The 19,148-nt window shown below is 43.5% G+C and overlaps 1 protein-coding gene across 1 annotated transcript in view; it reads right to left on the minus strand.

Moving 5' to 3' along the window:
• FAM120A (family with sequence similarity 120 member A) overlaps positions 1-19,148 on the minus strand; it is a 77,126-nt gene that overhangs the window by 47,186 nt on the left and 10,792 nt on the right. The window contains exon 2 of the mRNA XM_075833864.1: positions 6,507-6,753. Coding sequence (XP_075689979.1) covers positions 6,507-6,753 — 247 coding nt within the window. The remainder of the gene's footprint in view (positions 1-6,506; positions 6,754-19,148) is intronic.

A 19,148-nucleotide genomic window follows, 5' to 3' on the forward strand; every position in this document is an offset into this window, starting at 1 on the left:
ACCTTTATACAACAGGAAACACTATTGAAAAAGGAAAAGGCCTTTGCAATTAAACGTCTATTGCCTCAAATACAAGACTTGGAATCTAAACATAAGCAGACCCAACACTCTCAGACACTGGCCGAGTTGATGGAAGCTAGTAACTCATTGCGGGACCTACTTGATCAGGCAGATGCCTCTTTTAGAGATCGCCACTACTCCTACAAATAATTGAACAAATGTGGTAAAACCTTGGCTAGGTCTCTCAATCCACGAGTTCTTCAATAGTTTATCCCCGTGATCAAAGCCATATCTAGTGAACAGAGACATAAACCATAAGAGATTGTAAACGTCTTTAGAGACTATCGCTCCCTCTACAATCTTAGGGGTCCCTCAGCGAACACATCACCTACTGAACTCCAGCAGAAAAATCGACATACGTTTCCAACACAGCCATACCGGTTCTAGATCCAGAACAGACCTCCTCCTTAAGTGGGACTTTCTTGGAATCAGAAATGAAGGCCGTTATTAAGTCTTTCCCAGCTGGTAAAAGCCCAGGCCCGGATGGATTTCCAACAGCCTTCTACAAGGCTTTACTTCCTCAGCTCCTTCCTTTTATGACCAGGTGCTTCAACTCTGTATCCACTACGACCCCTTTCACCCCACAAACTCTGATGGCGACTATTACGGTCATAAAGCCTGGAGAGAATCCCTCTATATGCTCGAATTTTCGCCCGATCTCACTGATAAATTTGGAGGTTAAACATTATGCCAGCAAGCTATTGCTAATAGGCAAGCACCACTCCTTCCACGGGTTATACATTCTGATCAAGCAGGCTTTGTCCTTCGAAGAGAGGCTCGAGACAACACTAAAAACTAATAATGTCATATGTTGGGAAAATGTTAATCCCTATGCGTTTAGTGTCAGTGGACGCAGAGAGCGCCTTTGACCGCGTCCATGTGACATTTCTATGGGCTGACCTTGACCAGTTCAGGATTGGCCCCATAATGTTGGAAAGGATCCGGTCTATAAGAAACCTACGGCTAGAGTACGGGTCAAAGGTGTGCTCTCTCCCTCCTTACCGATCGCAAGTGGTGTCCCTTATCCCTGTTGCTCTTTGTTGTTATCACGATGGAACATTTAGCGACGGCTATTCGTAATTCTCCAGATATCTCTGGGATCAGGATGGGACAGGCTCACCATAAACTGGCTCTATACGAGGATGATCTCTTACTCTTTGTTACGAACCCCTCCATTTATTTTCCAGTCCCCATCCGTGAGTTTGATCAAGTGAATTATACAAAAACAGAGGCTCTAAACAATTTTACGGGTTGATCTGCTAGACCTCCTAAAGTCTTTCTTCTCATTTAAAATGGCAACCGAGTTCTATTAAATATTTCAGATAACCAGAGATCTGATGGATTTATATGCTCTTAATTTTCCTCTGCTACTCCAACGTACTCTCAAAGACCTACAGTCTTATGATCGTGTCCAATTATCCTGGTTTGGCCGTATGAACGCCATCAAAATGGACATTATACCACGCTTCATATTTTTATTTCAGGCTATTCCTATTCTTGTTCCCGGGACGTTCTTTAAGAGTCTACAAGGGGCCTTTCAGAAATTTGTCTGGGGCACTCTCAGGCCACGTCTCAATAGAAAGGCCTTGTCTCGTCCAAAGCTAAAAGGTGGAGCTGGACTTCCTGATCTCTCCCTATACCATCAAGCCACTATTCTCATGCGAACTGTGGACTGGTTTCACAATAGTCCTAACAAACAATGGGTGTGAATTGAACATTGGACCATTGCCGCAATCTCCCAAAGATCTTTGCCGTGGATCCTGCCTGATCACAGACCTGCCTTTTCTACTTTACCAGTACTTACCCATGATTTCCTCACTCTCTGGGATAGACTCTTAGTTAGAAGAGGCCTATCACGTAGACGTGGGCTTCTTTTACAATCCGGAATTTCCACTAGCTGTGAACAATACTGCTTTTCTGACTTTGTCTTCCCCTGCTGACACACTCATATGTCCTGGTGATGTTGGGTGATGGACGGCTTCCCTCTTTTTCTGAGCTGCAGGGGACCTGTCCTGGGAGGACATTTTCTTTGCTTGAATGTGCTCAACTTTCAACCTACCTTCATTCCACCCTACCTGGAGGGCTTCAGTTGACGACAAATACCACCACCTTTGAATCCATAACTTCAAATTGTCCATACCTGGCCAAGTAATCTCCACACTTTACACCCTCCTCTTGGAGGCTTCAGCGGACCAGCCCCTGCATACAATAGTGCCTTGGAGCTTGAACTTGAGGTTAGCCTGTCAACAGCAGACTGGGATCAAATTTTTCTTATGACTCACAAAATGCCTATGGCATGTCATGCTCAAGAAAATAATTTTAAGATACTGACTCTGTGGTACCGCTGCTCTCAGATCTTACACAAGATCTATTCAGAGGCGACATCTGTTGGCGTTGCGGTAGAGACCAGAACGATGCTGCATATTTGGTGGTCCTGCCCGATGTTGCAGACCTTCTGGAAGGCTATATTTGACATTTACGCCTTAGTTGAGAAATCTTCCATGGCACCCACACCTTAGATTGCTCTTTTATCTTTGATTCCCGGTACCCTGTCAGACATAAAAAAGGGACTTCTTAGAAACTTCCTGACTGTGGCTCGAACAGTCATACCTAGACACTGGAGGTCCGCTGAGCATCCCCACAATTAGAGGATGGGTGTTTGAGATGGATCTTCTTCAAAGAATGGAATCTTTGATGGCAGAGGATAGGGACCACTCTGATCGAATAGTTCTTCTTTGGCTTGCATGGACCTCCTTCAAAATCGGGTTCATATTTTGCTACCTGGTTAGGCTGAAAGTCACCTAGTCGGTTTTCTGGCACATGGCGTGTTTTTTGGGTTGCGACCTCCATCTTGTATCAGGATGCATTTCCATTTTCCTTATATCCTACCATTCTTTCCTTCGTACATACGTATATATTATTTACAATTTTCTTTTTTTCTATATTTCTTATTTTTAAAATGTTTTTTTCTCCTCACATACCCCTTTCTTTTCCCCTATTCCTTGACTTCAGTGTACCTAGCACACCTGTGTCGCCTGTTTCCTCTTGTGCTAATTTACGCATTGTAACTTATATACCACCTTCTGTATGCCTATATGTGGTCAAAAGCTCAGATACATTCTTCTGCTTATTTGTATTTTTGTCTAACGCTACCATTATGGATATGTATTTTTGCTGATCTGTACAGATTTGTTTATCTTTTGTATTTGAAAACCTTTTTCTAATAATCAGATTAATATATCTATCTATCAATCAATCAGGGGGTTCAGACCCCCCACCAATGAGCTAACTGAAGGGCCCGCGCCATTCGTTGCCGCGGCCTCTTCAGTGTACCAGGCACCGTTCCGTACATAACGGTAGAGTCTGTGCCTGAGATTGCAGTTCAGTCCCACTCACTTGAACGGGACTGGAACTGAAACTCCAGGCACAGCCGCTCCGGATGTGTATGGCACTGTGCCTGTCAACTGTGAAAAGGCTGCGGTGATGAACCCCGCGACTCAATTAATCAGGTGCCAGGAGTCAGACCCCCACCACCGTGATATTGATGGCATATCCTTAGGATAGACCAATAAAAAATGTCCGGATAACCCCTTTAAGTCCTGATCTTCCAAGGACTAAAAGAGCAGGCAGCACCCTGATAGGTTACCATGGGCTACGCGCCTGTTTTCTTTGCACTTGTTTTTGTAAGTCTTCCTCATCGTCAAGTTAAGATGGTTCTGAGGACCCATGTATCAGTGTGCAATTATTTTAAGACTTCGAGAAGATGATTCAGTAAACTCTGCTGTATCTAGGACAGAGGCAGACTAGTAGAAGGAGTGGAAATAGGACGAAGGGACAAAGTATTATGTAATCTGCAAGCACATCAAGAAGATGGAACCTCTAGGATATATTTTCTACAACGCAGAACGCGTTTCGTACAGAAACTCCGAGCGCGCTTCTCTTGGTTGCACTACCTCAGCCACTGCTGCTCCATCACAGACAAATTACTGAGCATTAGGAACAATGATACACTTCTGGCTAAGCCCAGAGAATGCGCTTGGCCGCCGCCATCGGAGATTAGCACCTGACGCCCCACTGAAGGATTTGGTAACCTTGACTACAGAACAGGCCTCTCCATGCAAAGCTGAACGATCATTTTACACACAGATGCTCCTTTACCAGAGACTCCAAACGGAAAAGTGATGCTAAATGACTTTATTCAACCACCACTTTTTCTGCACATCGTCAATCTCAACGCCGGGATTAGCATATTGTTCATGAATTTTTTTCCTGTCAAATTAACGTAGATTTAGGGTCATGGAACCATTTCAAGAGCTTCTCCATGGTTAGAATATGTGCAGAGAACAGTAAAAGAAACAGTGGGACTGGATTATTTGTACAATGGCAACGTCTACTAGAACATAATAATGATCAGAGACCGGGCCGGATACTACACAGCGGAGCCCTCTTGGCTTTCATTCCCATCTGTTCACGTGTTCAGGCCATTTAAAAGAAAGATCACTGTTCCCATAGCCAAAAAAAACAAAAAAAAAAACGCAATGGATTCAGGGATTTTTTTTTTTTTTTTTTTTTTTTTTAGACAGATGGGTTTAATGTTTAAAGGGATATTCTGGTTTCAGCAAATAAATTTGTATAAAGAAAAAAAGTTATGCATTTTTCATTATACTTCCTGTATCAATTTCTCTTGGTTTTCAAGATCTCTGCTTGCAGTCATTCATTAAGAACCTCTACCACAAAGGTGCTTGGCTTGTTCGCTCTGCAGTACGGTAAAACCACACGCTGCAGACTTCGTGCCACTGATTTTTCAGAAAATCCATGCCGAAACCTGCAGGTGTTACATGCAGATTTTTATGCAGATTTCACCTTATGCATTGCAAAGGGTTAAACTTGAAGCAAAAATCAGCAACAAGTTTGTGGAACAAGCAGATCTTCTGAAAAACTAGCGGTAGAAAAATCTTCAGAATGTGCATTCGTTGCGTATTTGCTGCAGATTTAGAAACGGCAAATCCACAGTGGAATACAATATAAGCCATGCAGATTAGATATGAACAAATCTCATCTGCATTCTGCAGAATTTTTACGCATGGAAATTGATCTGCCGTACAGATTTTAAATTCTGCAGTATGCCATATTTCTGCTGCGGATTTTCACCACAGAAGTCATTCTTTCAATGACGGATGAGGCTGCAGCAAATTGTTACACATGCGGATTTGCAGCAGATATTTTCGCTATGTGTATAGGGGGGCCTCGCTATAACTGTAGCACTAATGAGCCGGGTACTTGTGTGATCGTGAAAGAATTGACATACTGCGAATGAAAGAAAAAAATCTATTTTGCGCAGATCTATCCTAGATAATCCCTCTGAAAAATACGCAGTGATTATGAAAACTGTAGCACTTTAGCCACAGTTTTGCGTAACCACGCAGTTTTTTCTGCTGTCATTTTACAATAACCACAGAAAATAAATTTTAAAAAAACACAAGGGTAAGGGTTTTGTTGCTTTTGAAAACCGCACGCGGTCAACTGCATGCGTTTTTTCGTCTTTGTAATGCTACGGTTCTGTTGCGATTTTTTATACACACAGGTGCCTCCGGTTTATAGTTCATTACAATACATTGCAGAACGGTTAGCAGAAACGCAAGCAATTCAACAACATTGGCAGCGCGGTCATTAACCTCATGCGGTCGGACATTATAAAGATCCGTTCAACCGCACAGAAAACACATTTGAATAGAACAGCAGTAGTCTGTCCATAACAAAAACATCCCCATTGACTTCTATTGAAAAAAATGACTTGCTGCGGTTTAAAAACGCAACATAAACGCAACGTGGCCGCACTGTGTGGCCTTACCCTAACTGGCTTGTGTGAATACACCCTTAGAAGAGCCAAGCACCTGTGTGATTATGGTTTCTGGAGAGCCACAGGATGCAGAACACGGAACTGGAGTTTTCCTGTCAGCAGACCACTGCTCCAGCCAATTCAGAGCAGCAATAAACCCGTGATATGACTACACTGTGTGAACAGACCCTAAACCGCAAATACCATAAGCAGCAATAGGCTATGTAAAAATCTATGTAGAAGTCATTGAGCGCACAAAGGAAAGTGTACAAAACTTTCCCTCCTGATTTGCCTCTGTAAAATATCAAAAGATAGCGTCAGTGTCCGTGTGCCGAGACCTCCACCCATCCCTTCATTCAAAAGTGATGCGGTTAGGTTACTAAAAGCACACTCCGCCAAATTTCACCCCCCTCCGTTTAGTATCTGAATTAGGTGGAAGGTATTGATACCTATCCTCTTACCGGACACTTTGTTTTATAGTTGGCGGCTCCGTTACAGGTCGTCGTTCGGTCATGTGACCTTTCACCTAATCACGTTTAGAAACGGAGCGGGAGGGGGGGGGGGATTACATAAATGTATAAACATTACATGGAACCAAATGCATTACCTAGAAGAGCAGCAAATATGGGAAATCGGTTGGGATTGAGGTCCAGTTGTTTGGCCACCTCGTGCATCAGATACTGGCTGGTTGTGATACTTTTTCCATTGCGACTCAGCTTTAGCGCATGGGCACTGAAGTAGTAAGGGATGTTGCACAGGGCGTAGTCCGAATCATAGGCAACAAGGCCATGGAATCCATTTTCTCGGCAGAAACTAATAACTTCTTGGTGATGGTCTTCAATGCTCTGTGCGACCTGTAAGAGGAAAGGAAAGAGGTTACAGCAAGACCGATCAATGATCAGAGGGGGAGCGGGATCAATGTTCCCTACGGATATGAAACCTAACACTATTTACATGATTAATAATGAGGACTGCCTTATATAATAGACAAGACTATAAGAACCTCCTGCTATAAACTCCTTTGCTTCTGGATTTGCCGCGACACGGTAAGGCATTAAATTGCTTGCAAACTTATTTCTAGTTGGTAGATACTGATAATAGGCACAGATCAGTAGAACTTATGCAATTCCTCAGTACAAGGTGAATCTACACTTTAAAGTGTTTATTAGGTGATCATAGGGATCCAGTACCTGGGATAAGGCTATGTTCACACCTGCATCAGGGCCCTCCGTTTCAGATTTGACAGAAAAAAAAAAAATTCTTCCTGTCCAATCAACAAACACCACCACAGAACCCATTATAAGGCCTCATGCACACAAACTTATTTTTTCCCTCCCGTAAATACTGGCGTAAATACGGGTCCTTGGTCACACATATTCGATCCGTATTGCACCAGTATTTACGGACCCGTGCCCGTAAATATGGATCCGGTGTCACCAGTATTCCACCCGTATTTACGGGCACGTTTTCGATGCAAAATTACACTGCACTAATCGGCAGCCCCTTCTCTCTATCAGTGCAGGATATAGAGAAGGGACAGCCCTTTCCGCAGAAAAAGTAAAAGAAATTCATACTTACCCGGCCGTTGTCTTGGTGACGCGGCAGCCCATGTGACCGCTGCAGCCAGTGATTGGCCTGTGATTGGCTGCAGCGGTCACATTGGCTGAAACGTCATTCCGGGAGGCCGGACTGGAGAAGCAGGGAGTTCTGGGTAAGTATGAACGTCATTTTTTTTTTTACAGGTTAATCTATATTGTGATCGGTAGTTTCTGTCCAGGGTGCCGAGTTACTGCCGATCGTTTAACTCTTTCAGCACCCTGGACAGTGACTATTTACGGACATCGCCTAGCAACACTCCCGTAATTACAGGTGCACACACACGTAGTCACCCGTAATTACGGGAGCCCCATAGACTTCTATGGGCCTGCCTGTGCCGTAATTACGGCCTAAAATAGGACGTTCTATATTTTTTAACGGCCCGGGCACCTTCCCGCAAGTCTATGGGCCCGTAATTACGGGCCTTTTTACGTTCGTGTGCATGGGGCCTAAGTCAATGGGGTCCATCAGGGACCGGTGGTATCCATAGCAAAACAGATCTGGCACTGCATCCCGGTTTCCGTTAAAACCAGAAACCAGGATGCAGATGTGAACAAGGCCTAAGTTAGATTTAAAGATCGCAGCAGCACAACCAGCATACGAACAAAAAGGAAGAAACAAATTCCCCAATGGTCCACGCAGCAGGAACATCCCCAGTCTCAGGGAAACCACTTATCCAAAATAAAAAATAATAATATCTGCAGCACTCCAGTAGTGAAAAAAGTATTGGCATTTATTCACACGTGCCAGGTGTATTACACAGGGCAGTTTTTGTCAATGAGCATTCTATGAACGCTCGTTTGCCTGATAATTGGCCAGTGTAAAAGGGCCTTTACTCTCTGCATCAGGGATCACGTGTCCTCCCTGCATCAGGGATCATATGTCCATATATGGAAAGTGGCATCAGGGGCTCCTCCAGCTCTGGAGTCCCTGTCCAGAGAACATTTAATGTTCTGGCTGGGGACTCCATAGCTGACAGCCTCTGACAAGTCTCTTTGAAGGATCCCTCAGGATGGAATAATGTAGTCTACTACCCTATTCTATCATTGGGGGAAAAAAAAAAAAAAGGTATACTGTCGTATACCAGTCCAACGGAAGCCAAAAGGATCCATATGGCCTCCATCATCAGGCTATTGGAGCCCAGTATCGAAGCATACACTAAATGCGGGACATAAACGAGACATGAATGGGGCCTTTCTGGTAAGAGCATAGTATTTGGGTAAAAGGGGATATGTAGTGATGTTATTAGGACTGTGCTGTGTACACCAAGATCTCGGATGCTACATAATGCGTGGCTCAAATTTCATTGCCTTCCCAAGTGAATTGAGGGGCTGCAAGGTCAAACTAATTTTTTAAAAGGCACAATCTACTTTGACTGTAGTGATTTATCTATGAAGTTTATACACCATTCTCTTATTTTTCTTCTTTTCTTCACACCTAATTTTTGCACCAATTAAAATAAAAAAATAAGGAAACTCTGGAAGTAGTCGTTATTAAAGTATAACTAAACGTTTGACCAACTTCTGACATGTCATAGTGACATGTCTGAAGTTTGGATTGGTGGAGGTCCGAGCACTGAAACCCCCACCACATCGCTAGAACGAAGCAGCTGAAGTGCTCGTGTGGGCGCTCAACCCCTTCGTGTCTGTTCGGCTTGTTCATAGACTTTCTATTGAGTCCGTACACCGATACATTTATTTCCGGAAAAAGCCGAACAGACACGAAGCGTGTGAGCGCTCACACAAGCACTTCAGCTGCCTCTTTCTAGCGATTGGCAGGAGTCTCAGCGCTCTGACCCCCACCAATACAAACTTCTGACATGTCACAAGTTTGTCAAACGTTTAGCTACATTTTAACAATTTCCTATTGTTTTGGGTCTACAGTTCCTATGCAGACCTATGTGTCTCCATGGTAACGTTTGCATTGTGTAATCCTGCCATACTCTCAGCCATCTGTTCACATATCCTAACCTTTCTGAATTTAATGTTAGCAAAAAGATGGATGGACGGAAGCATGAAGGCAAGCAGGATTATGGCACCTAGCCATGGAAACACAGGGACTGCCAGCTCATCTGAAGGGACCAGACCTACATTACTACCAAATCTAAAAGTGAGGGACCCGAAGTAAGAAAAACAATATTAGGGTATTTTCACACGCAGTGACCAAAAATGTCTGAAAATACGGAGCGGTTTTCAGGCGAAAACCGCTCCTGATTTTCAGCCGTTTTTGTAGCAACTCGCGTTTTTCGCTGCGTATTTTACGGCCGTTATTGGAGCTGTTTTTCAATGGAGTCAGATCGGGAGGCATTTCTTCTGCGGTGTTGCTATCAGTGTGTGAAGAGTGGGAGAAGAGGGTTGCATTGACAATCCAACACAATGGGCAGCACTTTGAACACATTTTATAAGTGGTCAGAAACTTGTAAATAACTCATGAAAGAATAAAGTAACGTTAAAACCAAGCACACCATTGTTTTTCTTGTGAAATTCTCGATAAGTTTGATGTGTCACATGACCCTCTTCCCATTGAAAAAACTAAAGTTGGATACAAAATGGCCGACTTCAAAATGGCCGCCATGGTCAACACCCAGCTTGAAAAGTTTCCCCCCTCCCATATACTAATGTGCCACAAACAGGAAGTTAATATCACCAACCATTCCCATTTTATCTAGGTGTATCCATATAAATGGCCCACCCTGTACTACTGGCCGTGCAACGTCTTAGTATTTTAGAACACAATTAAATCTTTCATCCCATTCAACAATGCGTTATAGGTTAAAAACTAGGACAAGACGGACAATAAAAGCTGAATGCACATGCAGCATTTATTCTGGTCTTGGTGTTATTCAGACCACCGTATTTTACGTCCGTGTGCTGTTCGTGTGCTGTTCGTTGGAATTACCGACCCATGTAAATCAATGGGGCTTTTCACGCAGCGTGAAACACTGCAAGTTCTACTTTGGTCTGTTTTTGCCCACTGAAGTCTATGGCTGCGTGAAAAACATGGACAACACACGGACGACATCACGCATCAGCTACTAAAGAAATGCAGAGAAAAAGAAAAAAAAGGAGTGCTCGCAGAGGAAAACACGGACGAGAAAAACGGATGCCACACGGAGCTGAAATGCACGAAACATGGACCGTTTTTTGCAGCTGCAAAAGAAACACCCATTTGAAGAAGGCCTTACGGTGTCGTATTTTTGCGCTATTTTTTTCCCCAAAATGTTACTCTACAGAGGACCGATCACCTCTCCTGACATGTCTATTTTAGTAAATACCTGTATTTCCCATAAAATAATTCTGGAGCATCTTTCCTTAGAACTCTCCATTGTGCCGTTCCTCTGTTATCCCTTTTAGAAATTTTTTCCTCATCAAATTGGTGTCCCTTCATAGTCTCACCACGTCAGCACTGATTGGACAGTGTCAGACCGTACAGACAAACCTCCAACTGGTAAAGCCTAGATGTCAATTTATTCATAAATTTGTAGGAGGAATAACAGAGGAACTACACAATGCAATGCTCTGAGAAAAGATGCCCCTGAATCATTAAATTACTTACTAAAAAGCGACACGTCAGGAGAACAGACAGGTCCTCTAAAAACTCAATAATAAAATATAACAAGGCCTACATATGCACAGCATTTTGACTTGTGGCATGTTTCTAATTTTTCTTTAAAGGGAACCGGTCACCAGCATTTCACCTATTAAACCAGCAATACCTGGTGGTAGTGGGGGAAAAATCATTTCTATATAACCTATAATTATCTTCTTAGTCGGCTCTGTAGGTTTAGTATTCAGTTTTTTGGTGTTCCCACACCGTATGCTAATGAGCAGAAAAGAGTCAAATCTTCGTTTGAAAAGAGTCAGATCTTCATTCCTCAAGCCTTTCCGAGTTTACCCCGCCTCCTTATTTTTGATTGACAGCTCCTCGCCTTCCCCCAGCACACAAAATCCTGCGCTTGTGCATTGATGTCCTATTCTAGTATGTACGTACAACGGGACACCGGATTATTACGATAAAAGGCGCAAAATGTTTGCAGACCGTTATTTACAGTCGGAGGAGGAGTTTAGGAGAGGGGATAACGGCAATGAACTTTTGATAGCAGCGGCCAGCGAGGGATAAGTAAAGTTCAATAGGTGAAATGCTGGTGACAGGTTCCCTTTAAGGGCTGATGGCGTGTTTTTTTTTCCATGCTCTATGTATGACATTCCATAGGCTTCTATAGAGACCTTCACAAAAAGTCAAGAAAAACCCATATTAAAAAAACTACATAAGAAATGTTTGAAATGCATGGCGGGTTTTATATGCATCTGTTACACGCTAAAAAAAAAAAGTGTGTGTACATAACGCCTAAAAAAAACAACCTCAGTCCTATTTTTTTATTTTTTTCCTTCTAGGAATCAAGGCACAAATAAATCATTCCCCAAAAAGGCTATTTTTACACCACATTCAAGACACTTTAGGGATAAGGCCCTTTTACACGGGGTAATTATCTGGCAAACGAGAAATGCGTTCATGTGTAAACAGAGCAACGATCAGCCAATGAATGAGCAAACGCTCGTTCATCGACTGATCACATATTTATGCAGGAGAAATGATCATCTTTGTCGGTAGCGCATCTCTCTGAGTAAACAAGGAGACGTGCTGGCGACATGATAGAAATGTATGGGGACGAGCGATCGTTACTACCCTCCTCCCCGTGCATTACTCCTTGTGAGAGGAGCAAACGTGTGCCGATCAACGAGCGGTCTCGTTGATCGGCGCTCGGTTACACGGGCCGCGTAAGAGGACCCTTAGTTCACACTGGTTGGATTTGCAGATAAGTGTGTGGACTTTGGGCAGATTAACAGCTACAGAGTTTCCTGCAAATTAATTTTTTTTTTTTTTTAATTCATTCATTTGAAATACACACTTGTGGATATTTCTTTGGATCTGCACCAAAATCCCTGACACTAGGACGGGGAAAATCTGCATCAAATCTGTGCTCATTCCACGTCAGAAATAGATATGGTGCGGATTAAAAAAAATCTGCACCACACGTCAGTCTCCGGAAAATCCGCAGCGTTTCCGTTCCGAATACTGGAACGGAGTTCATGTGGTCTTTCAAAAGGAATGTGACAGGTGTGTTCCTTGGCGTGACTTGCCTGCCACCGTTTACACCTGTGCAACACATTCATCAGGGTCTACAGACAGTATGAAGGCACATGTCCGACAGGTCGAACCTGGAGAAAAACGGTTTTTTTTGTCTTATTTTTACAACAATCGGGGAGATTTCTTAATAAGGTCTTAATTCAAACCAGGTAAATCTAGACCAGATCGGCAGAAACGGTGCCAAATTTATCACGGTGGTGCGTGCTGTGCGATAAATTTGGTGTACACTACGTACCTCATCTTTGTCTAGTAAATCTCCCCCAATGTTTATTATTAGAGACACTGATCATGAAACCTATGACATTTTAAAGCTCAAATGAATGACACATTTTACATATTGCGCCAAAACCGGTCCTTACACAAGTGACAACTCTGCGCCTGTGTTCATACACCCAGACATAGAAAAAAAGCATCATAAAGGGGTTAATGAATGATCATACACCCTACATCTCTCCCAGCCACCACTATGGTATAACCTTGTAGATAGGGCAGGGAGCAGCGCCGTGGTGATAACGCCAAACTCTGGTTACTAATCTCTATGCTCCGAAGGTCATATCCTATAGACCAGTGGTCCCCACCTTTTTTTTGCACCGAGGACCAGTTTGATGCAAGACAACTTTTCCAGGGACCGGCGGGGTGGTGCAAAGGTTAGTCAGTTCACACATTGCGTAAATACGGCGTATACCTGTATTATAATGCCTGTATTATGCTGCGGAAAATCCAGCAGATTTATGCCAAAAGTAGTCATTTTTGGCATACGCAGTTGTATTGGTATTGATACGTTCAGTATATGTACCAGGATTTTTCCCAGTGCATACACCGAATGTAAGGCTGAGACGTGGAGTGAACAACTTTAAACACCCATCACGGTAAACATAGGAAAGAAGATTAAGGCCTCATGCACATGAACGGAAAAACGCCCGTAATTACGGGCCGTAATTATGGCACGTTTTTACGGGCCCATGGACTTCTATTGGCCACGGGTACTTCCCTGTATGCTTACGGGAAGGTGCCCGTGCCGTTGAAAAATATAGAACATGTCCTATTTCAGGCCGTAATTACGGCACGGGCAAGCCCATAGAAGTCTATGGGGCTCCTGTAATTACGGGTGACTACGTGTGTGCACCCGTAATTACGGGAGCGTTGCTAGGCGATGTCAGGGGATAGTCACTGTCCAGGGTGCTGAAAGGGTTAAACTATCAGCAGTAACTGTTTCAGCACCCTGGACAGAAACTACCGATCACAATATACAGCAACCTGTAAAAAACAAAACAAAAAAAACACCACATTTATACTTACCCAGAACTCCCTGCTTCTTCCTCCAGTCCGGCCTCCTGGGATGACGTTTCAGCCCATGTGACCGCTGCAGCCAATCACAGGCCAATCACAGGCTGCAGCGGTCACTTGGACTGCCGCGTCATCCAGGGAGGTCAGGCTGGATGACGAAAGAGGGATGCGTCACCAAGGCAACGGCCGGGTAAGTATGAATTTCTTTTACTTTTACTGCGGCAAGAGCTGTCCCTTCTCTATATCCTGCACTGATAGAGAGAAGGGCTGCCGATTAGTGCAGTGCAATTTTGCAGCGAAAACGTGCCGAACACTGGTCGAATACGTGTGACCAAGGACCCGTATTTATGCCAGTATTTACAGGAGGAAAAAAATACCTTCGTGTGCATGAGGCCTTATTGGATTTCAAAGAGCTGAAGTTTCCGGTTATACACACGGATATAAAAGGAAAGGTCACGTACGTCCTGCCAGTGATTGTAATAGGCAGAAATATTACCACACAACAGAAAACGCTGATGTTTTACATATGCAACAGGTAGCTCCGACAACACGTTACTGCGGAAATCTTACTTCACGCTGCAATATGATCGCAACGTGAGAATGCACCCAAAAAGTAACACAGGGAGATTACATTATGAAAACCAGGTTGGTTGGAATGAGATCTATAAAATAGAGCTAACAGTAGGGATTCATTTAGAGGAGACGTTTTTGGCCGCATGGTAAAAACCGCATCAAAAATCGCAGCAGAAACGTATGTGGTTTTGCCACAGTTTGCGAAGAGGTTGTTAAAGGGGAAACTTTTCAAATAAACGTGTTTCACCTGTGAAAACTGCACAGCAATAACCGCATCATAAACTGCAACAATTTTTTTTTTTTTGCCGCAATGTTTTAATGCTGCACTGTCAAAATGGTCTCATCTAAATGCACCCTTCAACAGGTTCTCCATCTATATATTTTTTTTACATAAGTCTCACTGATATAGGTGCAAGGGATGGAGAAAACTGCAATTTCACTATTGCCAATCTCGTTATTACAGTACCAATTTATGTATGAAGTGAAGACGTGAGACCTTGTTGCTAGGGATGCACAGCCTGACAACCTCATAAAAGCTGCAGCTGTTAGGGAGTCTCCATAGCAACCAGTGACTCAACAGTTCAAAGCTGGCTGTCAATGTGCTGACAGCAGAAAAAGGGCAATGAAGCCTGGTCGCAGTCACTCCATCATTCCCCATTTAACAGCCTGCATTAATCAATCAGATTTTTCTCAAAATGTATTTAGGCGGAAGACCTTTTTTAAAAGAACCACCTTTCTGGCATTTCGAAACTGCATCAAAAAAACGCTTTTACAACCGCTGGCATTATTATTAAAATAAAACAGGCGGTTTTTTTAGGGCCTATACAGTGTCGTTTTTCATTTGGTGTAATTTTTAACAAGCTTTTTTTTTCTGGCATTTTAGTCCTACAGAGAAGCCTATGCGAAAAACGCCCAAAAAAACGCCAAAAAAAAAACACGCCATACCCAGAGCATGCTGCATTTGGAAAAAAAAACTCCACTGACCACAAAATTGGCACAAGCCCAAAACGATTTTTGTGTGACTTTAATGTAACATCTAGCTGCACTTGGAAAACAAAAACAAAACCGCACTACAAAAACCACCAAAATGCAGCAAAACAGCCTGAGGGTCCGTTCACACTCTGCGTAAACACTGCGGATTTTCCGCAACGGAATTAGTTGCGTAAAATCTGGAGGAAGTACAGTAGCAGCAGAGTGGATGAGAAAACAAATCTCATCCACACGCTGCGTAAATACGGAGCGTAAAAAACACTCAGAAAATGAACTGCCTTGCGGAATTTTATTCCGCAGCATGTCAATTGTATTTGCGTAAACGCTGCTTATTTGTTGCGGGTTTTCCCTATTGAATTCAATAGGGAGGTAAAACCCGCAACAAATAGCAGTTGTTTTTTGCGGCGTGCTCACAGTGATTCCGCCACAATAAAACGCAACTGCGAAAAGTAAAAGTCTTATACTTACCCAGGAGTCTGTGTTTCTTCCTCCAGCGCGGCGTCCGGGGACGTTTCATCCCATGTGACCGCTGCAGCCAATCACAGGCTGTAGCGGCTGTCACATGGGATGAAACATCATCCCAAGAGGCCGGCCTGGATGAAGTCAGAGGCTGGCTGGCTAAGTGCTGCAGTGGTCAGTCCGCACGAAAACCGTGGCAAGAAAGTGCAGGCAGGTTCTTTTCTACCTGCAAAAAACGGTGTGAACAGGGCCTTAATACAAAACTGCAAAAACTCAGGAACTGACAGGGTGGGATTTAAGAACACTTTTAGAGAAGAAAAAAAAACATATCCCAGAATGCACTGCTCAGCATTTGGCTGCCCTGCTCGAATATTAGATAGCGCTTGTTGCGGTCAGATGGAATTTGGATAGTAATATTATATTAGGGAACTGCTAACCCCAATCTACGGTCCCCTAATTTATTATTGGTGGCCCGTCCCATTTATAACGTGATGCGGGGTCAAGATCTGACACGTGTAGGTGAAATTGTTGACCTCATTAATGGAGACTAGTGCAGAGAAAAGCGATGAGGTTGCCATAGTAACGGGATTACACGTTTTATGAATACAATCCCGAGTCTGCTTGGTTGCTATGGTCAACACTACTACTTTGTAGTACCGAGAGGTTACAGACCGATGCAGTACTAGAGTACGTGGTAAGTGTCCATCAGTCTCTGGTTCCCAGTCTTCACCTAGGACTCATTCACACTTGTTTACACCGAATCCATATTCTCTCTGTATAGAATAGGTCCTTAATACGGACAGACACAATTTAATTCACATGGACTTTTCAGAGGGGGCACCCCCGCTCGAGTTCCCGACTATGAGCCAGAACAGAGCCGTCAGAACAAGCAGCTTCAGTGCTGGCGGACTCAAGGTGACCTTATATTAGAAGGATGGCCATTTATCTAGATGTCCACATGTAATAATTCACTCCCCCGCCCTAGAGGCCGAATCCTAAAAGGGGTTGCCTCTAATGAGACAACCTCTGAGTAGAATGTCTGAAAATGGCGCAAATTTTGTTGCAAATCTACATCCGTTCGCAGCAATAGATTTGTTATTTTTCCTCTCCGTCAGTGCAAAATACACCTATGGATACATTTGACGCAAGTCATACCGACTATCTCCTTTCCTGAGACTGGAATAAGATATGCCATTTGGTACTTTTCAACACACTATGTTTTATCAGATGACATATGACCGCCATATTCTCCTCAGACATCAACGTAGCATTTAATTTACATTTGTATCACGGATCTGTATCTGCAATACGGGAGATAATACTAAAGTGCAGATAAAAATACAGATAAACACTAATATAATACCAACAAGTCTGCCAGCTCTCTCTGTTAAAACAAATAAAAACCAGGGAAGGGTTTTGCATTAAAGAGGCTCCATCACCACAGTATAAGTGCCCTGTCTCCTATATAATGTGATCGGCGCTATAATGTAGGTGACAGCAGTGCTTTTTATTTAGAAAAACAATCTATTTTTACCACGTTATTAGATTTATGCTAGTGACTTTCTTAATACCCAAGTGGGCGTGTTTTTACTTTAGACCAAGTGTACAGAGGAGTGTATGACGCTGACCAATCAGCGTCAGACACTTCTCTCCATTCATTTAGTCAGCGCATAGGGATCCTGCTAGATCACTATGTGCTGTCTTATACTGACACATTAACGTTACTTAAGAGTTTAGACAGTGAATAGACATCACCTCCAGCCAGAATGTGATGTCTATTCACAATCCTGACACTTCGGTAACATTTGTTTGGTACTTACAGCGGAGCAAATGCGTAATCTCGCTGTAACCTGTAATTTACAGCGTGATCTTGCGAGATTACGCTTGCTCTGCTGTAAGTACCAAACAAACGTTACCGAAGTGTCGGGATTGTGAATAGACATCACATTCTGGCTGGAGGTGATGTCTATTCACTGTCTAAACTCTTCAGTAACGTTAATGTGTCAGTATAAGACAGCACATAGTGATCTAGCAGGATCACTATGCACTGACTAAATGAATGGAGAGAAGTGTATGACGCTGATTGGTCCTGATTGGTCAGCGTCATACACTCCTCTGTACAACGCCCACTTGGTCTAAAGTAAAAACACGCCCAGTTGGGCATTAAGAAACTAATTAGCATAAAGCTAAAAACCCTCCTAACGGGGTAAAAGATCGTTTTTCTAAATAAAAAGCACTGCTGTTACCTACATTATAGCACCAATCTCCTTATGTAGGAGATAGGGCACTTCTAATGTGGTGACAGAGCCTCTTTAAGTAGTTTTCCTTTGATTGGGCACACCTGGCAAACTAATTATCACAGGTGCGCCGCTCCCACACAGTCCAAAAGGAAGGTCTTCGGCCGAGCGACATCCGGCGCCATTTTCATGTGGACCGGAAGCCGCGGCCGGACAGTAATAGGACTACTTCCGGTCGCGGGTTCCGGACATATGTTCAGAAGCAATGACTAGCAGCGGAGGGAGCGGCGGCAGGAGCAGGTAAGTTATGTTTGTGTATGTTCGTGTTTTACTGTGTGATTACCACTGTATGTAAGTCTACTACACTGTGCATTCGCTCAAAAAATGGCGGCACACAGTGTAGGAGGTTTGAACATTCAACTCCCTCCTTTCTCCTGGCACTAGCCAGGATAAAGGAGGGGGATTGTTTGAGCACACTAGAGCGAGTGTGTCTTCTCCAATTTTGCAGCATAAAGCAATAAGGTTGCTTTACCACATGCCAATGCTGCAATTTTGGGAATTGCTCCCTCTAGTGACCAGCACATGGAAATGTTATACATTAGAATCTAATTTATAATATTTCCTGACTTGTGAAAAAATTAGAACAATGTGTAACCATGTATATACTAACTGTTTAACAAAAAAAAAAATAATTTCTAGCGACACATTCCCTTTAAATTCAGCCGTCAAAAGCGATCGCTGCATTTAAGGTGTTTGCAGCTCATCGACACCCCAGCAATGAAATCGCCGGGGTGTCGGTGTCTGCAATGGCAACCGGAGGCCTAATACTGGCCTCCCGGTGTGCCTAGCACGGAAAACATTCAGCCCCTGCCCAGAGGCGGGGCCTGAAGGGTTTCCATAGCCGCCGGCAAAGTGGCGCCGACTCAGGAGATGAGCCGGCGTCATCAGCGGTGGATGTC

This window comes from Rhinoderma darwinii, chromosome 7 (assembly GCF_050947455.1).
Source record: "Rhinoderma darwinii isolate aRhiDar2 chromosome 7, aRhiDar2.hap1, whole genome shotgun sequence".
NCBI lineage: Eukaryota > Metazoa > Chordata > Amphibia > Anura > Rhinodermatidae > Rhinoderma > Rhinoderma darwinii.